Source organism: Sus scrofa, chromosome 4 (genome assembly GCF_000003025.6).
Source record: "Sus scrofa isolate TJ Tabasco breed Duroc chromosome 4, Sscrofa11.1, whole genome shotgun sequence".
In the NCBI taxonomy this organism is placed as follows: Eukaryota; Metazoa; Chordata; class Mammalia; order Artiodactyla; family Suidae; genus Sus; species Sus scrofa.
This window is the reverse complement of record NC_010446.5, coordinates 122,873,346-122,900,620: the sequence shown is the minus strand read 5'-3', so window position 1 is coordinate 122,900,620 and position 27,275 is coordinate 122,873,346. Positions and strand designations below refer to the sequence as shown.

The window sequence follows — 27,275 nt, the reverse complement described above, 5'->3', positions numbered from 1 at the left end:
GTGTTCAGCATCCCCATGCGTATTTTATACTTTTGGGGTGTGCGTATGGTATACTTATCTCCGGAAACAATATGAGTAGAATTATTTTGCATATTAAAAGATTTTATAAATCAAATCATTGTGTGTTATCATTCTGTGTTTTTTTCAGCATCATGTTTTTTTTTCTGATCCATCAACGCTGATAACTATGGATCTAGTTAGTTCAACCACTTTATAGTATTCTATTGTAGCAGTATGAGGTGCTTCCTTTTCTACAGTTGTGTAGAATTTTCCCTGCACAAATTTGCCATCATTTATGTGGCATGTATGTACATTTAGGTTTTTAATCTTACAGTGTTATAAAACAATGTGCACGTTTTTTACATTTATGTGTTCAAGCATATGTGTAGGAATATCTCTAGGATACGTTTCTAAAAGTAAATGTGCTAGATATTTTTTACATTTTAGGGAGAATGTACATTTTACATTTTGATAAATGGGACATAATAGTTATGTTGATTTACACTTTCTATAAAAGTATACAGAAATGCTTGCACTTTTGTCAGCACCATATGGCCTTTCATTTTTATTTGTTAGTTCAAACATCTGTCTAAGTTCATGTCACCTTTCTAAGTTGATTGACACATCATTCAGAACTTCTCATTGCCCTTTAACCTTATTGCCTCCTGAATGTTAGGTACTTTTTTTTTTTTCCTGGTTGAATTATTACTCTTGCTTCCTAAATGATCTTTATCTAATGGGTGCTTTGCTTCTTCTGTGATTTGCATGTTAGATCTTTATCATTAAAGCTTTTTTTTTTTTTTTTGTATTTTTAAAAACATTACTAGGAAGTTTTTAAAGGTGGATAAAGTCAGTTGTGAATTTAAAATGATTTCTTAGGAGAGGCAGGAGTGCTTTTGAATTGTACTGTCTCTGTAGGTATTTGCATTTAGATTGATTTTGGGTATGAACTTTATTATGCTTCAAGAGTGGTAGAGCATCTTGGTAGTTCTTCGGCCCTTCTGAGTCAACCCTCTGGTCCATGTGTTGGTGTTGCCTAACTTTAGGAAGCATATAGTTCTCTTGGTGGAGTCCAATGTAACGAAAACAAGAAAGTCACCTTTCAGACAGCTTAAGAAATAGGAGCAGTGACAACAGGAACAGAAGAAAAAGAGGAAGGATTATATACCAGGTAAACTGCTAATTGTATGCCAGGTGGCTTCACTGTTACTTTCTTATAAATTTTTTTTTAAACCCTCCTCATCCTTTGCCCTAGATCATTTCTTGAGGGCAGCTAGAAGTAGTAGTCCTCTGTTGAAGTCAGAAGATGGCCGTTTCACCTTGGAATTATTCCAGCTAAGGCTCAGCCCAGGAATGGAGAAGGTGTGGACCACAGGTGGGGTGAGGAGAGGTGGGGAGGCAGTGGCAGGAGGAAAAACTTGAGGCTACAAGTTTAACTTGTTTTTTTTTAATGAATTTGATATATATTGCCCTCTATCCTTTTTTCTTCTTTTTTTTCTGTACCTTCTCAGTTTGGGGAAAGGGAATGGAAGATTTAGGCTGAAGTTGTAAGGTGTGGCTTGAGGAGTCTAGACTTGCTAGAGTAACTAGACTGTGAAGAGGGTTTCCTCTGGTGTGTCTTGTGGATTATGGACAGTGCCTTGGGCCAAGTTAATATTGATTGAATGAATGAATGCACACATGTGTGAATGAAGCAGCCCGAGCCCACGTCTCAGTGGGATGAGGTTTAGAACCTTTATAAGGCTTGGAAGATGTGAACTCTTACGAGGTAGGCTGGTTCTCGTCCGATTCTTCCTATTTAATCTCCCTGATCTAACTGTACACTCAGCACCTTCGTTTCTCGGTCTACTCTTCCGTACTGTATACAGTGACTATTTATTTGGATTATATATATAAAGCTTTTAGCACAGTGTCTGACATATGAATGGTAGCTTATTATTATTCTAATTCAGTACACAAACCATCCACTTAAGGCTTACCAAGTTAAGTATTAGTTTAATTAAAGCATATTTACACCAGCGCTTGTCTCACTGACAGAACTGACTCTCCCGTGGCTATTTGTTTATCAAGAGCACAGCAGTTCATAAATAAGTGAGCTGCGGTTGTGGGAGTTGCGGGAAGGGACGAAGTTGGGAATGGGGCTCGTGTGGAGAGCCCGCCCATCCCAAGACGTTTCTGCCGCCTGTTCTTGCAGCCAGCCCCAGAGTAATAAATAACCTCCACCAGACCCACTTCATGGCACGCTTTCCTTAGCCCTGCCAGTCGTTCCCTGCCTCTGTGCGCAGGGACTGGCGAAAACGAGGAGATGTCTGAGGGAGTCGCTGCCTTGGCTCATCGGTGGTGGGTTCCCTGCGTGCTGGAGTAGACCCTCAGTCCTTCACCGGCCTCGGGCCTCTGCTCTCTCTGGGCTCTGCCCACCCCGGCTCTCCCGGCGTCCCTCTGCTCTGCAGTGCTGTCCTCCTGCTCTTCGCCGGGCACCCCAGTTTGTTCCTGAGCTGGGTTTTGTGCTTGGTGTTCCCTGGGCTTTACCACCCTCCTCCCCCACAGTGACCATGTGACTTCACTTTATTTACACCTCAGCTTAAATGTCACCTCCCCAAAGGGACTTTCTCTTGTCAGACTTTTCTGAATCATTCTTTTCCTCATGTTCCTGCCTAGTCTGTCTGTAACAATTGATGGTTTTCTTTTTATCTGTGTTTCCCCTGTTAGAACGTGAACCATAGGAGCGAGGACACCTGGGCTTCTTTTGAATTTACAAGGAAGATGGAGTGATTTGGTGGATGGCATATTGGAAATGATACGTGATAAATCTAGGAATTCGAAAGTTTCCTGTAATTGGTAGCAGGAAAATTCCTGTTCAAGATTTTTAAAAACTTCTGCTGTCAGTCAGGAAGTGGGTAATGAATAGTCAGTAAGAACTGGACCATTTCTTACCTGTCCCTCTGACCTCGTCCTCTGCTCCCACCTCTTGCTCACAGCCCCAGTCAGCTTGTCCAGTTTGTTGTTCTTCCAGCACATTAAAGAGGCTTTCACCTTGGTGTTTGGCACTTGCTGATTCTTCTTTTCGCAGTGATCTTCTCCCAGATAGCTCTGCAGCTTCAGAACTTCTCAAGTCCTTATTCAGGCTTTGCTAACATCTTTTTTTCTTGAAAGCGTGTTTGAAGATGAAGAGCAGTACAGATCTGTGCTCTTTGAAGGCAGTATCTATCTTTTTTTTTTTTTTTTTTTTTTTTTTTTTTTGCCTTTTCTAGGGCCACACCCGTGGCATATGGAGGTTCCCAGGCTAGGGGTCTAATCGGAGCTGCAGCTGCTGGCCTACACCAGAGCCACAGCAACACCAGATCTGAGCCGTGTCTGTGACCTGCACCACAGCTCACAGCAATGCCGGATCCTTAACCCACTGAGCGAGGCCAGGGGTCAAACCCGCAACGTCATGGTTCCTAGTTGGATTCGTTAACCACTGTGCCACGATGGTAATTCTGAATGCAGTATCTATCTTAATAGCTGTTTATATTGACTTAAACAGGTCTTTAATTTTATCTGTTATAGCTATTTTAAAAGCCTTTTTTTTTTTTTTTTTTTAATGTAGAAAGAAGGTAAAAAAGAGCGAGCTGTGGTGGACAAGGTGTTTTTTTTAAGGCTCACACGGATTCTGAAAATCATGATTCCTAGAACATTTTGTAAAGAGGTAAGTCCTATGAAATTAAAATGTTCAACTGAACCTCTATAATTTTGCATAAAGTTATTGAATAAAATTATAAAGCCTTTGTTCTACTTCAGGTCAAATGTCTTCTCTGTTAGGAAAGAAGACAGTATACTGAGTTTTTGTCTTTAAATCATTGCCTGTCGTGCAGGTATTCCGGTTGTTCATTGTTAGTTTTTAAATAATTTTCTCTCGTTTATAAAATATTATTTTATTTTCTGTGAAAACTGGAGTACTTCAGTACAACTGCTCTAAATGTGTATTGCTTCATTATAATGAAGACAAGGTTAAATTTAGAAAGATGTTTTTATTACATTAAGATGTTAACAAGTCACATTGATATGAAATATGCTTGAGGGTTGCTTTGTATTTGATAAAATGTATTTTTAAGATACTTGAATTCTTCAAGTATTTTTAGGAAGTGAGCTAGTTGTAAGAATAACATTTTCTTATCTCTTCCTTTGTCCTTTTATCAAGATTTTCTTTGTCATTTTTATTAAGTATTTTATTGATTAAAAGAATACCCTGTTCTTCGTCTTAATCACCTGTGTGTCCTCTTTTTGTACAACTAGAAACATCGTCATGTTTGACTCTCCCCTTTACCTACCTTCTCCTTCCACTGATAATCTACTAATTCTTCCTTCTAAATATTCTGTCCTAGGTATTATAGCGTCCTGTAATTAGTCTCATTTCAAAGAAACTCCCCATTTAAAATCTTTGCTGCCAAATCTGTCCCCTTAAAACGTAATGGGCGTTCCCTTTTGGCACAGTAGGTAAGGATCTGGCATCGTCACTGTAGCAGTTTGGGTCACTGCTGTGGCACAGGTTCAGTCCCTGGCTCGAGAACTTCCACAAGCTGCAGGCACAGCCACAAAACCCCTAAAAAACAAAAACAAAAGACCTCCAAACATAATTGTTTCCATTGTTCAAATTTTAAAAGGCATTAGGCTACTAGTCTGTTGATAGCAAGGAGGGGTGAGTCATTCCCAAGCACTGTGGTTCTCAAGGTGGGGCGTGTTCCTCCATCGCTCTGGGCCCCTCCTTCTCACTTCAGCTGCCTGGCTGGTGGATTCTGTCCTTAGGAAACTCCAGAAAATAATAGCATGGGGGTTTTTTCCCCAATTAGATAGAGATAATGTGTGTTTCTTGAAAAAGAATTAGAAAATGCAGTTAGGTGTTTTATTTTTTCCCTTGGTACCTAATAGCCTCCCACTCAGAACTTCTATCATTATTTCAGTGTATATAGTCTTCTTGTGTGTGAGCACCTGTTTTTAATGCAAATGAGATCACACTGACACTTTTTAAATCTGCCTCCTCTCCTATATTTTAAATGTTTTTTTCCCCCAAGCATCCTTGAGTTTCTCTTAGATCGGTCTCTTCCTTTTCATTTTTACTGTTCTTACTTACTTGGATCATTATAATCTCTTCATTGGTCTTTTTGCAGCCTTTGCTTTTCTAACTAGTTGTCTTTCTAAAACCCTAATAAAGACATTTGGCGTTCTTTTTCCTATAGGGCACGTCACAGCCTGACTTAGCCCTTTCTTTCAGGATCATCTCCTTAAAAGATTCTTTGCTGTTTTGTAGCCAGGCCCTGTGCTCTCATATTTTCCTGACATCATGTCTGTGACACCCCCTCTCCCCAACAAAAATAAATGTTTGAAAAATAGCTTAGTGCTCCTCCTCGTCTTTGGGGAGGTGCCCATGACTTTAGGCATAATTAATTGTTTTCTCATTCTACAACCTACCTGACTTTGAAGAACCTTTATTTAAAATACAGGCTCCTCTGCAGAGATTCGTGAGTTACTGCCCCTTATCAGTTAACAGCTTAACGTTCACTTAACCTTTTAGCAGGGGTTTGCTGAGTATAAGGTGAATGTGACACACTGGGTAGCCCTCTGGAAGTTAGTAAGAAGACAGACGGGCCTAACTTGGCCAACCTCCCATTCTTTATAGGGAGAACAGGTGTATCTGTGCCATAGCCATTTTATGAACCATCTTGGAGGGATATTAGAGAAAAAAAAAAAAATCCAAGCTTAGCCCCAGGTCAAGAAATTGAGATAAACTCCAATAGAAGTCACAGATGATTAATCGATTATGAAAATAAAGAAGTGAAAATGCTGCATGTGAGTCAGTGGAAGTTCATCTATATCATAAGGTGGAGGGAGGGACTGCCTAAATCAGGCTGATCTTTAGTTTCTGACCTATTCTACAAATCCAATAATGGAATTATGGTGAATCTGAGGACATCTTTTGCATAAAAAGGCATTTCAGGACTATCTGTAATCAAAATTTGGCAGATTTTGCTAAAGTGAGACAAGTAAACTTGATCCTTACTCGAGGAAAAAATGAAAGAACATCAAATAAAAGAAAACTGATTATCTTTGTCTGATGTTACCTTTATTCCTCAGATGGTTGATTAATTTAGGATTGAGACTGTGTTTAAGGTCTGAACTCAAACAGGTTTTTGTTTGTTTGGGGGCTTTTTTTGTTTGTTTTTTTGCAAGCAAGCAAAGTTTTTATCAAAGGAAAGCAGATTGCTCCCAGGGCTGCTGGGAGGGGAAAGAAGAGCCCCCTGTCTCTGTTGTCCTTTAGGGATTTTAATTCCTTAAAGTTGGGGGTGGGTACCAACGTGGGGTCCAGAGAGATGTCATCTTCTCCCATTGGCCTTGCTCAGTTACCTGTATCAGTCCTTGTCCAGTAGGGTCCTAGGGGTGGAAATGTCCCGAAAGTCCCATAGTTTCTTCGCCCTTTTCTCCCTGTTAACTGAGGCACAGGGATTAATGTCCACCTGGGCGTAGGTCCACTCCCGATAGTTAACCAGGCCTGTGGGGTGTTACTCACTCCCTGGAGCCCTTAAGCCACAGATGTGAACCAGTTAAAGTGCCATCTACAGGTAGCATTTGTTAAAATCAGTAGGCGCTTCCGTTGTCCATTTCATACCTAACTTTGAGGTGAGGGGATAAGATAGGAGGTTGGTACCTTCCTCACTAGCCCAGTCTCGCAACTTTGGGGGAGCCGCTGTCCCAGCTCAGTCACAGAGACGTTTTTTGACATTCTCTTCTTTCTTAGGGATTCATTTATTCATTGTGTTTATGACTCCCTGACTTGTCTTTCACTTAAAGGGCTATATTGGCAGTACTTTTACCTGTTTTAAAAAGATGATTTATTTTGCAAAAATTACAAAGGTCACGGATGAGTTCCCCTTCAATTCCATAACTTGGGAATCAAACACATTCTCCAGCAGACATTCCTCCTGCCACAAATGTGCTTCTCTGACTTAAGCTGCTGTGTTGCTGTCATAGTTTTCCAATTTAGAAAGTTTAAGGTCAGCTTTGAATGGGCGTGTGTTGGAGTTGGAGGTTGGAGGGTAGATTCCCATCCCACACAGGGACAGCTGACTCCTCGCCAGCCACTCAGCGTCTCATCTCTCCCCGTCCAGAATCCATCTCGCCCAGCATTGCTTGAGCAATGCCTTCTAAACAACATTTGGTTCTACCTAGAAGCTTGGAATAGTTGTAGAAGCTCTGATGGATATGCAACACCGTAACTCACATGCTTCTAGTCTGTGTTTTATTTTCCATTAACTCTTTCGTCTTTTTTTTTATTTGTCATCCACATTCTCTCCTCTGTTTTACTGGGCTTATTTGATGTATTTCTAATGTCATAACCCTCTTTTGCTACCTCAGACTTCCCATCCCACCACTTACTGCTTGAAGTGATGCAAGTAGACTCACCTTCACTGGTCTGTTTTCTTACTTTTTATGGGTAAATCTTGCCTTAATGACTAAATTGAGAGCCCTGCAAGGGCAGGGGCACTGTTAGAGATTTTTTTAAAAAAACCGAACCAAATTTATTCTACTTAAGCAAAATTTTAGGCTTCAAAATTTGTTAACTGTATATTGGCAGTTATTGTCATTTTTCTTTATTAGAGTTTATATATTAAAAATACAGGACAATCGCAATACATTGTATTTTAGTCAGTCTAAGTGATAGTGCTAGTTTCTGTCATTGACTGCCTAGGAAGGCAAAACTGGGAGTCACTTTTGAATTCTGGATGAGAAATTTAGATTAAACGATCTGTAAGGTCTTTTCCATTTACATTATGTTTTAAATTTCTTTTACAAGAAAAATTGCCTATAGGTAAATGTCATCCAGCTATATTAAAGCCAGAATAAAGCTTTGAATTTGGAAATCAAAAATCTTTACCACAAGAGTTGTCTCTTTTAACCTTCTAACGTGCAGTTAATTAATTTACTGTCCCTGGTTTATTTCAGACGGGCTACTTGATACTCATTGCTATTATGCTGGTGTCTCGAACATACTGTGACGTTTGGATGATTCAAAATGGGACACTCATTGAAAGGTACTTTTCTCTTCACCTTCCTTCCTCTATGTGTGAAATGCCGATTTGTGTCCCATAGAAGCATTATCTTGAGCAAGAAGTGGATTCTAAATTAGGTCTACGTACGTACGGCGAGTTCTTTCTTTGTTCCTTTACTTAGTGGATACTTATCGACTGTCTCCCTTGTGCCACAGAAAGTGATGGGGGTGTACCCGCGAGTGGGTGGGAGAGACACTGTACCAAGCCCTGCAGAGCCAGTGGCTTAGCAAGGGCGACAAGTACACAGAAAATTAATGTACAGTATGATTAATGCTGCGGTGGGAACTTAGAAAAATCACCGAGTTGGGTATCTGAAATTAATGAGATAATTTGAGGACAATATGAAAGCATTTCAGGGAGTCACATTGAGAATGTTTATTAACAGAAAAAAAAATTCTTAGACATTTTCTTCTGTTTCCAATGTCAGTGTTTTATATATTTTTGCATTGTAGTCTTTGTACATATTATAGTGTTAATCACTGCAATTGATGATTTTAGTTTAAAAACAAAAATAACAGTAACAGTTGGAATTTTAACATTTATCTGTTAATAAAGGATTTATTCTTCATACCAATTTGAATGTCAGTAAATGTTTTTTTCTTGGAATTTTGTTTCCTTGGGATGCAGCATTTATCAGAAAATTTAAAAAAAATACTTAATCTAATTTTTCAAATGACAATACTGAAATTTTTTAAATGCTCCCAAATTTTGAAAGTTTTTTTCTGATATCCTTGATTTGCAGCTTAGAGCACCTGTAGGAGAGGCAGGCTGCTTTACGCGCATGTTTCCTGCCTCTCCTCTGGGAGAAGGAAGGTTATCTGCAGAGGATTAAAACCCCAGCCACATGCCTCCCACTGAGTATGTGTGTAAATTGTATAGACTCTTATATTCAACTCAGGTCTCCCTGGCGCCTGTGGTCCGTCCCATTCTGTTTTATTTTAATCATGGTATATGAAGAGCTTAAGAAGTAAAACATGAACACAGTTCAATGTCAAACAGCCTTGCAGGACTTAATCACAAAAACAGTAGCTTGTGCCCCGTTCCCCATCCCCCCACCCATAACTGTCTTTCCTGGAGCCAGTTTTCTGCTCTTTTTAGTTTTGTGTCATATTTTTAATCTCTGCATTTCATCGTAACATACTGATGTTATTGTCTCTAGGTTTTTGTCTTAGGAGAGCACGCACTATTTATTTTTCTTTTGCAACATGAAAATTAGCTCTTTTACACTCCTACCCATGCCTGTGCTCATTCTTTCAATGTTATATAGCAGTTTTTTATTAAATCAGGATTTATTGTTTATATGATTTTGACTGTTGTTTACAGCTGAGCCACACGCTCTTCTTTGGTAGTTTCTTTTTTTTTTTTTTTTTTGGTCTTTCTGCCTTTTCTAGGGCCTTACCCTCGGCATATGGAGGTTCCCAGACTAGGGGTCTAATTGGAGCTATAGCCTATGCCACAGCCACAGCAACTTGGGATCCAAGCCACGCTGCGACCTACAACACAGCTCACGGCAACGCCAGATCCTTAACCCACTGAGCAAGGCCAGGGATCCAACCCACAACCTCTTGGTACCTAGTCGGATTCGTTAACTACTGAGCCATGACGGGAACTCCGGTAGTTTCTTTTATATACATCTTTTTGTTTTTCCCAGCATTATAAATTACAAGTTTTTGTGTGCTTTAATTTTTTGCCTGCCTCCTACTAATTCAGCTCAGGCTTATTGACAACACTATGAAATCTCCGTATTATAATATGTCAAACATGCAGGTAACTTATTTCTATCTTTATTACCACCCCGCCCCATACCACTTGTTGGTTTTTTGTCTTCCTGCTCTCATTAGGATTGATTGCACTTTAGCTCCACTAAATAGCAGTCATGTTTGAATTTACTTTTATCATCATCTTGGGATTTTTTTCCATCTTTCTCTCCTGCGTTACGTAACTCCTGCTTTTTGGATCTTTTGTTTTCTTCTTCCTCAGTTTACTTTTCTGTTTGGCAGGTGCAGTCTTTTTCTGAGAAAAGGGTACAAAGGAAGTAAAAATTTGAGAACTTGTACATCTGATAAAGTCCTGTACTCACTTGATTGGTAATTTAGCTGTATTTATGCACATTCCGAGTTGAACATCACTTTCTGTTAGAACTTGGGAAGCATCATCCTTGTCTTCTAAAGAGCTCAGGGGTTCTCAGCCTTGGCTGGAGGATCACTGGAACCATGTGGGGAATTTTGAGAATGCTTGGGCCCGCCCCCGAGAGAGTCTGGTTGAAGCCCCTCCCCTTGGCGATTCTAATGCTCGGCCAAGGTTAAAAACCATTGGTCTGGAGTTCCCGTCCTGGCTCAGTGGTTAATGAATCTGACTAGGAAGTACGAGGTTGCGGGTTCGATCCCTGGCCTCGATCAGTGGGATTGAGGATCCGGTGTTGCCAGGAGCTGTAGTCTAGGCCAGCAGCTACAGCTCTGATTAGACCCCTACCCTGGGAACCTCCAGGTGTTGCGGGTGAGGCCCTAGAAAAGGCAAAAATCAAACAACCCAGAAAAACCCCACTGTTCTGGCTTCTGCCTTGGGTGCTGAGGTACATTCCTGTGCTAATTGCCCTGCCTTAGCCACCATCTGTTTTTACCCACTCTGGAAGCTTTTGTTATTTCTCTATTATGTATTGATGGTGTTTAGGAATTTCATTGAATGTTGGTGTGAATTTTTTTTTTTTTTCATTTGTGGTGGTTGTACTAGGAACCAAGTTGGTTCTTTTCAATCTAGAAACTCTTCATTCTGAGAAAATTTTTTTGTGTTTTTCAAAAAGTTCTTCCTCTCTCTTTGTTTTTCCCTGCGCTTTTTCTGGAATCCTTACAGAGTGTTGGACTCTCTGGACTGATCGTCTGATTATCTTATGATTTCTCTGCCATTTTTGTCTCTGACATTTTATTCTATATTCTAGGAAAGTTCTTTTAACTTTATTATCCACGTTTTTGTTTGTTTTAATTTTATTTCCAAGAGCTGTCTTTTTTTTTTTGCATGAATGTGCATTTTTGTAGCAATCACTCTTTCAAGTCTGTGACTTTCACTGTCCTTTGTTGTTCTGATCTTCGTCACTCATGTTAGAACTTCCCTTAAGCAGTCGCTTGTGGCTATGTGTTGATATTTAACTTATCAGGAGACAGGTTGTGGGATTGTGGATTGTCTGGTTTCCCTGAAGGGTGTTGTCTGTTTGTCGGGGGAGTGTGGTCAGTTGTGTGTGTGTGTGTCCTCTGACAAATTCTGAGTTAAGCCTAAGTGTAATTAAAGTGTTTGCTCATTGCTCTTAGCACATCAGCTTTAGGAGGATCAGTTTTATGGCCAAGTTCTGGTTCTCTGAGCTTTGTGCATCAAGTCATTTGCATCATTTGTATAATTAGCATAGAGAAGCCGTTTATGTCCTTTGACATGGTTATAGAAGTTTGTTTTTTCCTTTGATGACTTATTATTTAAATGTCATATCTATTAATAGATATATGGGCTCCATACCTATAGCATTATTAATTATCTGTGACAAAAATAACAGGTTACATCTATTATGTAACATTATGTAACATTATATTAGATAACTGTATAGAATTAGTCACATAATACATACAAAGAACCCTGCACAGTCATGCTATAGGATAGAAGATTATTTTTTTTAAAGTTTCCACCTTTTATTCAGATTTTGCGATTTCATATTTTTGTAACCTAAAAGATTAGTTTTCTAAACTGGGATTTCCAATTTTAATTAAATAAAATGCTTATTTTAATTTTCTCAGACTGAATGCCCTGGAGAAAATGCATTACTTAGAGTAGGTGGTGTATTAATTTGATTAGTGATGATAGATAAGAGGAAAGTTACTACATAGCATTGAAACCAAAACACCTCTGACTCAACCCAGACTGGGCCTTGAGCCCACAGGTATTTAATTAGAATCACTCACTCAGTGTCTGGCCTTACTGAGGCTCAGGTTTTTGTGTCTCAGTGAGAGACAAAATGATGGGCAAGAAACAGATTAAGAGGACGCTTGTGAGAGATAGCAGTGGGCAGGCAAAGAAGCCCTGCCCTGAGCGGTTGGGTGGGCTGCATTTTTATAATCTAAGGAGAGTGGGGAGGGTGAAAAGCCCGCCTTCTTCCTTGTCCGTCAAGTAGAGGGCGGGCTTGCATCATTAGCTCCTCCTCCCTGTGGGCTCCGACTAGGCCCGGTGCTTATTCAGATCAGCAGAAGGTGGTCACAGGTGCTGAAGTATGTTGGATCATCTCGGGTTTCCTCCTTTGGCGTGTGTGTCCTCCATCCCTTAACTTCCTGTCCTCGGTCCTAAAGATCGTTATCTTGCCAAACTTGAATGCAGGCCACATTTACCTTTCACCTAGTGGCCTGAGGCATATCTCGTGCTTTTACCGTTAAGCAAGACCTCCCTCGTTCCATGACATTCTGATGGCTTTCTTGAGCGATTATTAACTTACAGTGGTCTCCCAAAGTTCCCTAGGTCTCCCTCTCTGTCTGTGGTCCCTCCCGGGACCTGTACACCTGCTGTGTAACTCTCCTACTCCAGCCCTATCAGCATGAGCCAACTTAGAATTCTATTAGAGTAATCAACTTGTTGGGTACTTGGTTTTTAAATTTAGTTATGAAAAAAATTGTTAAAATGTAGAAAAAAAATAAAAAACAAAAAACTGAAGCGTTTTTAAAAAACACACTATTTTGATATAATTTAAACTTGCAGAAAAGTTGTTAAGAGTAATACAAGGAACTTCCTAACACTCTTAACCCAAGTGCACTGATTATGAAAACAGGCATTTTAAAGTTAACTGTTAACTTTCTCCTAAATAAATATTTTAAAACATTAAAAGCTTCTGCTCTGAATGAGATCTTTGATATCTGGTCAAATTAAAAGTTTTAAAAAACTGTGAATTCATAATACAGAACAGTTTTATTTGAGAAATTAACACATTTTTCTAACATGCTGCTAAGGTACATTGTAGATTTATTTCTCTGTCTTTTCCATTTTGCCTCTTCCAAAGTATGTTTAGATTCATATACTTCTGCTAAAAGGGAGTCTCTTAATATGCTTCATTTTAGTATCCTTCACGTCCATCAGGCTTACTTGTTGGTACTGACTTAGGGCTTTGGAGGGGGCGGACTGTTCAAGGTGGAGGCTGGCAAGTCTGTGAGGTGGAGAGCAGTCATTCATTCTTGCTGCTGCTGTTAGGGGGACGTTTTCCTCTCCCCTTCTAGGTTCTTCCGGCTGGTCTAAGAATTCAGTTGACATGAGACAGATTAACATGAGAAAATCAAACAAAATTTTAATAACATGTATACATGGGAGAGACCAGGAGAGCTTAGTAAGTCACCAAAATGGCCAAAGCCTTCACTTTAAACACCATCCTCAGCTAAAGACAAAGAGCATGTTGGGTAGAGGTTTAGGACTTCACGGGGGAGGGAGGTGATTCACATGGAGATGGAAAAGCAGATGTTTGGGAAACAAATATTGGCTGGGCCCGTGGAGACCACAGGACACAGAGTGGACTCTGATCTCTGGGTCCTGCCTGGTTACCTCACCACACTTAGCCGGTTTCTTTTCAGATATCTTTGGTCATAACTCTATTCCAAAAGCAGGCCCTTTTCTTATTCTTTAGGCAACTGCAGGGGAGGCAGAAAGACTCCCTGGGAGTTCCCTCGTGGCTCAGTGGTTAAGGATCCAGCATCATCACTCCTGTGGCTTGAGTCACTGCTGTGGCATGGATTTGACTCCTGGCCCAGGAACTTCTGCATGCTATGGGCATGGCCCCCCTCAAAAAAACCAAAAAGACTTCCTGAATCTTCTGTTTCTTGTAAATAATCAGCCTGAAGTTTCTGTTGTGGCGCAGCAATAATGAATCCGACTAGTATGCATGAGAACCCTGGTTCAATCCCTGGCCTTGCTCAGTGGTTTAAGGATCCAGCATTGCTGTGGGCTGTGGTGTAGGTCGCAGACATGGCTCGGCTCTGGCATTGCTGTGGCTGTGGTATGGGCTGGTAGCTGTAGCTCCAGTTCGACCCCTAGCCTGGGAACTTGCTTATGCCACAGGTACAATCCTAAAAAAGACCAAAAAAAAAAAAAAAAAAAAAGCCTAAAATAATCTTTATGCCTAAAGGCACATTTTGAAGTGGCAGATTTTGTTCCCCCATATGCCATATGTAGTCATAAGTATATATTTTTGCCAACCTGGCTACAAATAGCATTTTAAAATTACTAAACTAGCTTAAAATTCCTATATGTTTTGGAAGTAATATGTTGGTACTACTGTAAAATTACTCTATTGATTATCATTTTTCTTTTGCAGTGGAATAATAAGCAGAAATAAAGTTTTGTTCAGGAAACCATTTTTTAAATTTATAGCTGCTACTCCAATGGTAAATCCTTGCTGAATGATAGCATGTGTTTTACCAGAGTGTGATAACCTTGTGTGTTTCACAGCTTGGGCAGCACTAAAGCACTTTAGTTCTATGTAACGTTTGATTCAAACAATTTTAATTGGAACCTCTAAACTTTTTGTATTGTCTTAATTGCTTCTCGTCTCTAATATTCTTATTGCTGTAAACAACATCTTTGTGGGGTTTTACCTTTTTTTTGTGGTGGTTTACCTTTTTTCTAGTTCAGCTTCACTTTTTACTTTTTTACTTTTTAGCAGCTGTGTCAAAATTGGACTATTGATTTTTCTATCAGTCTAGAGTAACATTTCCCAAAGTGTTTCTTTGGAATCTTAGCTGTGGTGGAGGGAAGGTTACAGTGTTACCAAGCCCTCTCAGCGAGTTTTCCCCTGCATCTTATACATTAGAGCTTTGAGAAGGTCTTTGGTAAGACATTCACTAGCTTTGTTTCACTCAGGTTTTCCTACATTTATTTGACCCTGGAACTTTTTTGCTCCAAAAGATCAGTTCCCATTGCTTGGCATTATTCCCCTGCCGCCTCATAAAACAAATTATGTCTCAATTGTATTACCGCTCATTTCTCTGTATGGGGCTAGGTTTGAGTCATTTAACACACTGTTTTACAAAATATATTTAATTTACTTTGGGGAATATTAATAAATATTATTTGAAAAAAAAGTAGTGATCAAATAAATTATATCTTTGTGCTAGATCACAGACATTTAGTATTCAGAGATCCTTTACTTACGATGGTACAATGATTTGCTAACTTTAAAAAAAAAGTAGGGGAACCCTTACTTTAAATAAGTTCTTAATGGAGCTTTTTAAAAACAGATTAAAAACAGATAAAATAGTTGAAATCCCACCACCATTTGTTTGGGTAAATTTTCTCAGGACCACAGCCAGTTGCATTCTTAGCTGGTTTTGCTCTACAGTAGCAGAATTGAGTACCAGTGGAGACCTTATAGCCCACAAAGCTTAAAATGTTCGCTCTTGGCTCGTTATACTAAGAGTTTGCTCATCTGTTGTTAGTCTCTATTTCCCTGCCAGTAGTTCATACAGATGACAATCAGGATGTTAAAATATTTAAAAACAAAGAAATACTAGTTTGTTTTATCCACAGAAATTCATTCCTGGGTCTATAAAGCTGTTAATTGTTTCACCTATAAAACAGCCTATTTCAACCTGTTATTTAGTTACTGTTTTTATGAAGGAGAGAACTAGCTCTCTTCTTACTTAATTTTGCCATTTATAGAATGTTTTCCAAGCAAGCTGTTTAAAATGATAACATTTCAAAAGTTCATGTTTTTGTGAGAAAATACTTTTAGCGTCTTTTTTCTTCCTGATTCTTTTGATTCAATAAAAACTTTCAAAAATAATTTTAGAGATTTGCAGAGGTTTTATAGTGTGAAAATTGCTTTTTTTTTTGCAACTAATTCATTGCATGTGGTGGTTTGCAGTGGTATCATTGGTCGTAGCAGAAAAGATTTCAAGAAATACTTATTCAACTTCATCGCTGCCATGCCTCTCGTAAGTGTGATTCTTAAACAATTTTTACATAGGGAAAAATATGGCATCTAACTAAACTCTTTTAAGGATTTTTACTTATTAAGTTCTTTAAAGATTTATGGTACTAAGTTTTTTTTCACGTTTAGTTTTGTAACTTGGAGCAGAATTTTTCAAGCCTTTACACCAGATAGAAAAATGTAACAGAATTTTTTTTAGTTTCTTTGTAACATATGTAGGTGTATACAAATGTAGATCATTTTTTTGACCTTTAGTCTGGGGGTTTCTTAAATATTAGTAACTTCCCACTAGATGGAAGTAGTACTTCTCTCCCAGCTGTGACAACAAAAAAATGTCTTCAGTGTCTCCAAATATGGCCAAATGTCCCATGGTGCTAAGACGAGGTTGTGGAGGCAGAGAGGTGACAACAGAAATCCTAGTTGTGAATCGTGGCTCTCAGCCCACAGCTCTTATGGTAACTTGAACCACTAATGTAATTTAATTTGAATTGCAATTTATTATCTGAATTTACTAAAAATAGCAGTAGGTGGTCTAAATTATAATTGTTTAAAATAGAAAATTGAGATAAGCAGCATCAATCTCAATTAAGATTAAGATTCAGCAGAAAACCAGTGTTTTCTTGAGAAAATTTTTATGTAAATGTGACTTCAGAATTATGGAAGAATTAATTTCCATATAATGGTGAAAAAGAGTAGTAAAGCTAACCCCAGAAATAATTTAGCAAATGGCATTAGTTAGTATGAAACATATATATATGTAAAATATATATATATATATTTTTTTTTTACAAATGCGAGTACAGTGTGTATAGAATCCCGTTGTCTAAAGTTGTAGTGCTGGTGGCAGGAAGGAGAAGATATATTAACACATAAATGTCAGTACTCCTAAAACAAGTTCTTTACATTGGGTAGAAAGGTACAGATTTGGCTTTTTGTTTGTTTACATACACCCCCCACCCCCTGAAAAAAAAAGAAAGGCAGCAAGATGTTTCTCATAATTAATGGTACTAATATATTCTACACTTGGTCTTAGCCAAAAGGCCGAGAAGCGATGGTACTAATATATTCTAAAATTAAGTTCCAGGTAAAGGGTAGTATAGCTAATTGCACTTGATTTAGTATGTTCTCTTTGTATCTTTGTAAATTTTGAGTAAAACAGAACTGAATTATATCAATTTGGACTGTCATTTGTCACAAATTATAGGATTTGGGGACAAAGCCAATGATAGGGAAATAAATTATGATTTAGTAAGTAGAAATGAAGCAAAACCAATGTTATGTGTTTTTTGTTCTAGATCTCCCTGGTTAATAACTTCTTGAAGTTTGGGTTAAATGAGCTCAAACTGTGCTTCCGAATAAGACTAACCAAGTACCTCTATGAGGAATACCTCCAGTAAGTGACCTATTTTTATATTAAAAATACTTAAATTGAATAACACTTAGGATGTTGAGATGTCGAAGTTTTTCTTTCCGATTGGATGTGTTTTTCATGGGACTTGCTCTTCCAGACCCGGAAGCGTATAGGCAAAGACCTCAGCTCTTTGGTGTCTAATCCTGGCTCCTCTTTAACTGGCAAGTCCTCCTTTTCTGGACTTGCTTCTGTGTCTCTAAAATACATTCATTTGCCGCTTCTAGCCCCCAATTTTTCTGTTTCTATGAGTTTACACTACGTAGTACAATGCGAATTTTTTTCTTGTTTTTAAAACCATTTGTTTTATAGTCATTTTCTTGCTCTTGTTCTAGAGCTTTCACATACTATAAAATGGGAAACCTGGACAACAGAATCGCTAATCCAGACCAGCTGCTTACGCAGGATGTAGAAAAGTTTTGTAACAGTGTAGTTGATCTGTATTCAAATCTTAGTAAGGTAAGTCTCTCTATTCTTTTGGTTGTTGTTAATTTGTTGAATTTTGAATCTAAGCAAATTTATATAGAATTGACTTGATGACCATAATAGCAGCGTATAAATATTTCATGCTTTTATAAGAAAATACTAGTTATTACAGTAGTTTTAACTACAGTTACTTAATTTTTTGTATTGTTGTGACATGCTTTGGCCAAGAACTGAGAATGAATGTCATTTAAAGACGTCACCAGGATTTTGCCAGCTGGCTCTATTCACTGTTCTATGATAACCTGTACGGGAAGGGAGGTGTGTTTATGTATGACCGAATCACTTTGCTGTACAGCAGAAATGAGCACAACATTGTAAATCAACTATGCTTCAGTAAAATTAAATTAAAAAAAGAATTTTGCAGGCTGATTTCAGTAAAACAACAGAAATTTGGATTTTTTTTTTGTCTCTTGACTTGTATTACTTCTGGCAGTTGTTAGAGTTTGATGGTCAGTTTATTTTTAATTCCACATCCATAACGCTAGGTTAAGATGTCTTCCTGCCCATTCCTCTCCTTCAGTGTCTCTAATTCTAATAGATCATTTAAGTCATAGTCAAAAAAAATTCGCAGGATATTACTATATTTCAGTCTTTCTGAGTGCTTTTTATCCCGCTCCTTCCCAGGAGAGTGGAAAACTTTTGACTCTGATGACAGGCCAGACCGGTTTCCTTCCTGCTAATTACGTCAGTTCTTGCGTATCACCCTCTCCCCCTCGCCACCCTACAGCTTTCGCTATGGTCTTCTCATTAAGCCGTCTTCGTGGTGGTTGCTGGAGCACTGGCGGGACTGTGAGACTATCTGCCCACTCCCCTTCCTCTTCATCTCAGATGCCCCATTTCCCGGTCCAGTCCACATGGCTGCTGCAGTCTGCGGCCAGAGCTTTTCTCAGACTGACCACAGTGGATCCATATATCCAGTCTTTTTTTTTGTTTTGTTTTTTGTCTTTTCTAGGGCCACTTCCTGTGACATATTGAGATTCCCAGGTCAGGGGTGTAATTGGAGCTGTAGCCACCAGCCTACGCCAGAGCCACAGCAACGCCAGATCCGAGCCGTGTCTGTGACCCACACCACAGCTCACGGCAACGCCGGATCCTTAACCCACTGAGCAAGGCCAGGGATCGAACCTGCAACCTCATGGTTCCTAGTCGGATTCGTTAACCACTGAGCCACGACAGGAACTCCCACACATCCAGTCTTGAGACCAAAAAAAAAAAAAAAAGAAAAGCTGTGTAAAGGAGTCAGGTGGTATCTAAGAGTAAGATTGCTCGTGTGGATGGAAGGAGGTCAGGCAGTTCTTGGAAGAGTGACAGTATCCACAGGAACTTCACCCCCGTGAAAGCTGCTACTAAGATACCTTTTCGCCTCCTGCCAAACTTTGTTCTTTATTTAGCTAAGTCTTTACTACTGATCCGAACTCTAAAAACCCCTACAACTACAAATTATTCAGTAATTCTGCTTTTTCCCTCCCCCCCCATTACCACATTTTAAAGTTGTTCTCTAGGGGTGAGGGGCCTGTACATAATATTTTTCATGTGATTCTATAGACACCATTGTATATTCTTTATCACATCCTGGCACTTGAGCAGGTCTCTAGCTCTGGACTTGTCAAATCTGCATAGAGAAAAATATTATCAAATTAATTGCAATAGTGCTGTATATTACAGTACATTTACTTTTTAAAATATCATCTGAACTCTGACTTAAATTGTGAGTCATTATTTTTGTCAGTGATTTAAATGTACTTGAGTTTTATATGTCTAAGTATGTGTATAAATATGTTTAACTTCTTGATAATTTATAAGGCAAGAGAGAAAAGGTTCATCTTAGTATAAGTCAATTAATAAACTAAGCCACCTGTCCTAGCAGTAATGCAGATTTTAGTCAGCAAGGGGTAGCTGTGGACTTAAAGTAAATGAACACAATTTGAGTGTCTTGAAAAACACTTCAAAATAGATGTAGCTTGTGGTATGTCAGTGGTTACAACTGAGGTCATTTTATTCAGTGTCTTTGTACTACATTGAGAAACTGCAAAGTGAATAATGGTTAATTATCACAGTAGAGCTGCCTTCGCTGATGGAAAATGATAAATATTTTTCTTACTGGTGATGAGTAGTTTTGGTCAGGCTGTCTCCATTCGGAGTTTCTTGAGAATAAGTACTGTGTCTTTTATGTATTCATTGAGCTGCATACTGTTCCAGTACATTACACGTAGTGGGAACTCTGCATGTTGACAATTATGTGTTAGATTTTGAGTAGCATTTTGTATTTAACATGTTGTATTAGCTATCAGTCTGGGCAGTCTAGTTCTTTTTAATTCTCTACCTTCTAATGTTTATTTTACAGCCATTTTTAGACATAGTTTTATATATCTTCAAGTTAACGAGTGCAATAGGAGCTCAGGTAAGTTTACTGTTATTCTGTCTTTTACATTTGCTGTGAGACTGTGATGCGAATGGCTGGATGGTTTATAAGAATTTTCATGTATCTCAAAGAATGTGTTTTTCTAAGATGTACCTAACAAAGTCTGGTTATAAAATAATACTGTATTCGAGATTTTCCATGTATTCTGGTTTGACTCAATTTTCCTTAAGTCAGATAATTTTTGTGGCTTTAATAACCAGGAGGACTTAAACTTTGAACATAGATGTATTTATTGTTGCAGAGTAATGTCTAAAAAGAGATTTGGAGACTGCTGTTTTAATATGAAATTTGAAAATGTCAGAAATACTTTTGGAAAGGCTGTAACAGTTTCCAGAATATTTTATAATATAAATGGTAGATTCTCTTCTTGCTCCTTCTCTCTGATATTTATGTTGGTAAGAATAACCTTTAAATGTTCTGAGTATTCTCATTAAAGTCTAACTTTAGTCATTTAATATGTAATATTATTATTATATATTTATGACAAAGCCATATAATAGTGTGGTTGTTTTATATATATATGTACATGTGTGTGTGTATAGTTTTTGTAATTGATTAGTAAATTTATAGAGTGATTTTTGTTCATTCCAGAACATTGGGGAAAGCAGTTTTTAAATTTTAATTTTCTTGTCTATCTTCCTAAACTTTTGATATCAGATTTAGTCATTCTTATAACTTGTTTTTACTATAAACAAGTGACTAGGTTTAATATCTTTTTATATGTATATTATAATATTTTAATGGTACTTATTACATGTTTTAGAATACTTAAATGTATCTCCATGTACTAGTTATCTCTTTTGCCTGTACTTCTAGTAATCATTGAAGTGCATTGGATCAATCATTGAATTTAAGAGATCTTGAATGTACGCTGTATTCCATACGTATTGTGCTAGGTAGTCTGAATAAAAAGATGAGTAAGACACAGTTCCTATTGAAGAGGAATTATGATCTGGTGACAGGGTAGGTATTCAGACAATTGTAGTGCAGAGTGGTAGGTCCAGTCATGGGAGGTTGAATAATGTATTCAGCGTCCAGGAGAATTGGAGCTGATACTTGAGCGGCTTTGAGGATGGTGAGGAGGCCTCCGTTGGGAACAGCAGGCTTGCCAGACAGGAGAACATCTCTGAATGGTGTGTCAGGCAGCAGTTTTTTCACTGTGGCAGCACATGGGCTTCTGTGGGAAAGAGGGAAGAGCCTTCGATGCGCTTGGAAAGGCACGCTTGACGCTTCTCCGTGGACGGGGTCCGTGGGTGAGGAGGCACTTTACCACATTAGAAAGTATGGCAGCTGGAGGCGAGATGTGGGATGGAAAGGAGACTGAGGTCGTTTGGAGGAGGTGAGCTTGAGACAGAGTAGGGGCTGAAGATGTAGAGTGTGTCTTTGGAGATAATACCTTGGATTCTTAAGAGCGGTGGGATTAGCGATAGGAGAAGAGAGCTAAAGAAGAAGCCTCAGGGAAGATCAGCGTGCACAGAGAAGGCAAAAAAGAGGTCTGTGAGTTTTTGTGGCATCTGAAGAGACTACCAAGAAGAGTTCCATCAGAAGAGTTTTAGATGCTATAGAAAGAGAGTGAAAACTCCAGTTAGGAGTTTCTAAGTGAGCAGTTTGGGAGAGCTGGGGACGAATGGTGGGAGGAGGAATAGATGAGTAGCACAAAATGTGGAGTGTGTATTTTCTCAGAAAAGAAACAAGGGAGGGAAAAAGGTTGGTCAAGAGAGTAAAGTCCCTGGCGTTAATGGTGCCCGTTGCATTCAGTGACCTTATTATATCCTTGACCTTTGTCTGTCTTTCTCTGCCGCTGAAAACAGGGCCCCGCTAGCATGATGGCCTACTTGCTGGTCTCTGGGCTTTTCCTAACTCGACTTAGAAGGCCCATCGGTAAGATGACGATAACTGAGCAAAAGTACGAAGGGGAGTATAGATACGTTAACTCTCGGCTCATCACAAATAGGTAAGGATGATGTATTCAGCTGTCCTAAAAATTCCTTTATCTGGATATGGAAGGCATGTCAGTTGACTCCAAAATGTCTAGTCACAGTGTCACTAAAATTATGTGTGTTTATTTACCTCTTTTGAAAATATTCACTATGAAGGCTGTTGGTTTTACAAACTAGTAATTGTCCACATTTCTAGGCCTTTTCTTGTTAACTATAGTACTCCTGATTACCTCTTCATATCTTCTGATGACTATCTGTTATTTTCACTTTTTAAGCAAAGTCAAAATACCAAATTCAAATTTACTTCTTCAAAGAAAATTTTGTCTCAGTTTATCCACAGATATTTTTATTTGAGACTGTGTTTGAAATACTCAAAGTTAATTCAGCCTCACTGCCTGGGTCTCTATTTCCCGTAGTTTAAAAATCCAAAATAGGGAAAAAAAAGTATTGGGCTTTGGAGCCAGCCTGACGAGTTTCAAAATCTACCTTCAATTATATGACTTATCAATGATGTAATATATGACTTTTGGCAAGTTATTAATAGCCTCACTTTTCTTATTTATACTAGGTAGATAATACAGGGTTATTGTGAAGATTAAACATGGAGTATTAAATAATGCTTCCAATACTGTTTGGAGTATGTAGCAGGTGGTCAGTATATTTTTTTCACCTATTGATGATCTGTGGACCTGAAGCCGTTTTGAAGGTCCTAATATTTATTTACTACCCTATGGCATTTTACAAAATTATTTAGGAGATGGTTCTTTTCACAGTTCCCTCTCCCTTTATTTCCTTGGATTGCTAAAATGGTACCAGTCCTAAATAGGGTTTCGTGGTGTAGGGAGGAAGAAGAGTAGAAGTTGAGTAGCGAGGTGATTTGCCAAGTGAATGAAAGATGGTATCAGCTAGGATGCTTTCCAGTGCAAAAAGCAGAAAACCCTGACTCAGGTGGCTCCAGCAGTGAGACGTTTAGTACTTCACATCAGAACCCTTAAGGCAGAGCAGTTCCAGGCTCAGCACGATCAGGGCTCTGCCTCTTCTCTTGGTTCTGTCCTCCTCTGTGTGTCCCCCTCTTCCTCTGACTGTTTCTTTCTGTGATCACGAGTTGGCAAAAGCAGTTCTAGATCTCATCAGCCCTCCTCCTCTGCCAAAGTCTAGAAGTAAAAGCAGACCTCTTCTGCTGTCTCTTGAAGAGAACAAGGAAACTCTCCAAGAAGCCCCCAAACAGACTTTCTTTCCTTTCTCATTGGCCAGAATTATCACTAAAGCAATTACAGCAAAGTGGTTGGCTTAGACCAGTTGGGACTTTTCCCCTGTGGGGTTGGGTTGAGGCTGTTCCTGAACCATTTGGGTGCACAGAAAAGGATAGGAAACATGAAGAAAATTGGGGTTCTCTTCCTAGGAAGAGGGACGTGGACGAAAAGCGGTGTGGGATAGGTAGCTATCAGTATTTTGGGATGTTCTGTTCTTTCAGGTTTTTGGTTAGGCTGCAATGTTCAGGAGAAGTAGAGTTCTCACGTCTTTCTCCCTAGACTTAAATGTACAAAGGAGGGGAGAACAAAGCAAGAAAAGAAATTAGAGGTGCAGAATTGTGTGCAACTGGGATTCCAGTACCCTGGGGCTCTGCATCATTTCGTAAAGGAGACCATGAAATTCAGGTCAAACATGATGCATCCTTGTGGAAAGTTAATTTTACTTGAAGGGGTTGAGGTGAAGGCTACCTTTTTTTGTCTTTTGTCTTTTTAGGGCTGCACCGAAGCATATGGAGTTTCCCAGGCTAGGCGTCCAATCAGAGCTGTAGCCGCTGGCCTACGCCAGAGCCACAGCAACGCCAGATTCGAGCTGCGTCTGCGACCTATACCCACAGCTCACAGCCACGCCGGATCCTTAACTCACTCAGTGAGGCCAGGGATTGAACCTGCAACCTCACGGTTCCTAGTTGGATTTGTTTCAGCTGCGCTGCAACGGGAACTCCGCTACTTTGTTTTTATGATGGAAAAAAATACAGGTACATTTTGGACTAGAATATAAAATTCACACATTTTTAAGGGGAAAAAAAAAGAGACTTTAAAGAAATACCAGGTGTTTATTGAAGGCTGTACTCGCTGTGCCTTCTAGACTTCTATGTAATTTTACTTTCCTCTGCTATAAGAAGGTACTTTGCTGGGAAAGTTTATATCATACTGAAGAGAGTGGAAAACAATGTGAGTTAGAATCTCAGCTCTTTGACTTGCTAGCTGCATGATTTTTGCAGATTACCTTAACTGCTCTGACACTTTTTTCATCCTTAAAAATGCCCTCTTTCCCTAGCTAAGACCTTGTGGCTCCTGTGTCCCCATTCAGATCGGCTCGAGGAAAGCGGAGTTGTTGAGAGGGTCAGGTGGGGTGCCAAGGATAAGAAGAGCTGTGCAGCTAGGGCTCCCTGAAGATGGTGCCGTGGGGGTAGCAGGGCTTCGTCTGCTTTCCTCTCTTTCAAAGGCCGAATGTCGTAACATCACTACCTGTTCTTCTCTGTTGTTTTCCTCTCTCCCTTCTGGCTGGAGCTGTAATGTCTGTCTTAGCCCTGCTTCCTATAGGTCACGGCAATTTCCTTTTTATTTCTTCTTTCTTTATTCACATTTCTGAGACTTAGTCCAGCACATCTTTTTCACCCAGGCTGCATATGGCACATGCAGCATATGTTGCTGATCTGGTCTCTAAAATCCAGTCGGGTGTGTATGCCTGGACTCTGTCAGGGGAGCTGGGTAGACCGTGGCCTGAGATGACGCCAGTAAGCTTAGTCACAAAACAGCCATTTAAATACAAATAGTCACTCATCAAATACTGTGTTTCAATTATTTTTCAAGCTTAGGTACCGTTACAATTAATTTCTAAATTATTTTCTTTAATAGTGAAGAAATTGCCTTTTACAGTGGAAATAAAAGAGAAAAGCAGACAATCCACGCAGTCTTCCGCAAACTGGTAAGATGACATGTTTGAGGCTCATGTATTTATGGAGAAAGATTTTTTTTCGGCCTGTGCATATATGTGTGTATGTGTCTTTACTCTTTATTTATAATACTTACTTTCAAATAGCTATAAGTATTTTTAGACTGCATTCTCCTAAAAACTGGTAAAGCAATGTATTAAGCTGCCCAGTTATAAAACGGATGATGTATAAAATGATCACCAGTGTATTAGGCGTCGCATTTGGTGATAAGTTTAGTGACTGTTACGGGAAGGGTGTGTTTTGTAGCAGTCCTGGAAACACCGTGGAGATCGCTGTTTAGAGCACAGGCCAGGGAACAGTCTCTGTGTGGGGCAAGGTAGTCCACGTGTCGTTTAGGCTTTTCAGCCTTGATGGTCTCTACTGCAGTAATGCAACGTTGCCTCTCAAAAGTAGCCGTGTTCTGGGGATTCCCTGGTGGCCTAGTGGGTTAAGGATCTGGCACTGTCACTGCTTTGGCTCTGCTCACTGCCGTGGCTTGGGTTTCATCCTTGGCCCGGGGACTTCTGCGTGCCACGGACGTGGTCAAAAAAAGTAACCCTGTTCTACCCGTAAAGTAAATGGATGTGGCTGTGTTCTCATAAAAAGACGTGGCAGGCTGGATTTGAACTCTGGACCATAGTTGGCTCACCCTTGATTTAGAATATAAACTGTATTTCTTATGAGAACCGTACTTCAGTTTTTGTGTAGTTGCCACTTAGAAAATTTGAATTTCATTAATTTTATTATTCCGTGTCAAAAGATACCACACACCTTTTGGACTCCAAAAGATACTGCCTACTAGGAGATACTGAACACCGACATTCATTCAAAAGATACGGACCATCATCTGGCTGAGCGCCTGTGCTCATCCAAGTTGTCAGTGTGACAACAGGAGTGAGTGTGACTGAATCCTGCTTTTAAATACAAATATTTAGGGTTGCAGCTGCAGCATATGGAGGTTCCCAGGCTAGGGGTTGAATCGGAGCTATAGCCACTGGCCTACGCCACAGCCACAGCAACGCCAGATCCGAGCCGTCTCTGCGACTTACACCACAGCTCACGGCAACGCCAGATCCTTAACCCACTGAGCAAGGCCAGGGGTCGAACCTGTGTCTTCATGGATACTAGTAAGATTCATTTCCACTGAGCCATGACGAGAACTCCCTTAAAAGGTGTTATGTTAAATTATTAATAATTATTTTAGATTATTTCAGAAATTGAATTTTTGCCTCATTCATATTGACCATGACTGAGCTTCCATAGTGTTCACTGATAAGATGTAGTTAAGGTAGTTTTCTAGGCGGCTGTGTGAACGAGCTCCCTCTTCACATGGCCTGCCTAATCTCGCCCTGCAGATTTTCGTCCACATGTTAACACCTTTTTGAGGTTTTATCTTCTCTGATTAGTCCATCCAAAATAGCTTCTCCCAGTTACTGCCCATTTTCACGATCTCTTTCCTTAAAAGCATATTGCAGTTTATAATTATCCTGTTTGTTTACTAGTTGGTCTAGTTGGTCTCTTTCATTCGAATGTAAGTTCCGTGAGCTCAGGGACCTCGGCTGCGGTAGTTCAGTATCAAGCACAGCATGTAACATCTGGCACTTGCTGAATAAGGGTTCCAGCCCTTGTTCTTGTGCAGGAGGTATTAAGATCAAGCTGCCCTCTTCTCAGGAGGCCCCCATTTTTGTGGGAGAGACAGTAAACAAATAAATAACTGGATATTTTAAATGACTTCAGGTCATAATGGATTTCGTGACCAAAAATAAAATGAGATAAAGGGGCAGCGTAGGGTGGGGCTCTTGCCCAGCCCTTTTTGCTCGGGGATGGCAAGAAAGTCTTTCTTGAGGAGAAACCCATAGGAGGGATGGGGGTTAGTCACGAACTATAATTATGGAGGAAGAGCATATTCCTGGCAGAGGGAACAGCAGGAGAAAAGCCTTCAGGCAGCAGGAGCATGTTTGACGAGCCGGTATTTCTGTAGCTCAGTGAGAAGGCGAGAAGTAGAGCAGGCACGGTTTAGGTGAGAGC

At 39.5% G+C, this 27,275-nt stretch overlaps 1 protein-coding gene across 3 annotated transcripts in view; it reads left to right on the top strand.

The window, feature by feature from the left end:
- ABCD3 (ATP binding cassette subfamily D member 3) overlaps positions 1 to 27,275 on the top strand; it is an 81,530-nt gene that overhangs the window by 28,834 nt on the left and 25,421 nt on the right. For 2 of the 3 annotated variants that reach the window (XM_021088667.1, NM_001244133.1), the window contains 8 exon segments: positions 3,590 to 3,688; positions 7,978 to 8,066; positions 15,958 to 16,027; positions 17,319 to 17,416; positions 17,767 to 17,890; positions 20,262 to 20,318; positions 22,151 to 22,293; positions 25,171 to 25,240. In XM_021088667.1, the coding sequence (XP_020944326.1) occupies positions 3,662 to 3,688; positions 7,978 to 8,066; positions 15,958 to 16,027; positions 17,319 to 17,416; positions 17,767 to 17,890; positions 20,262 to 20,318; positions 22,151 to 22,293; positions 25,171 to 25,240 (678 nt within the window). In that variant the 5' untranslated portion in view covers positions 3,590 to 3,661. 3 annotated transcript variants of the gene reach the window in all.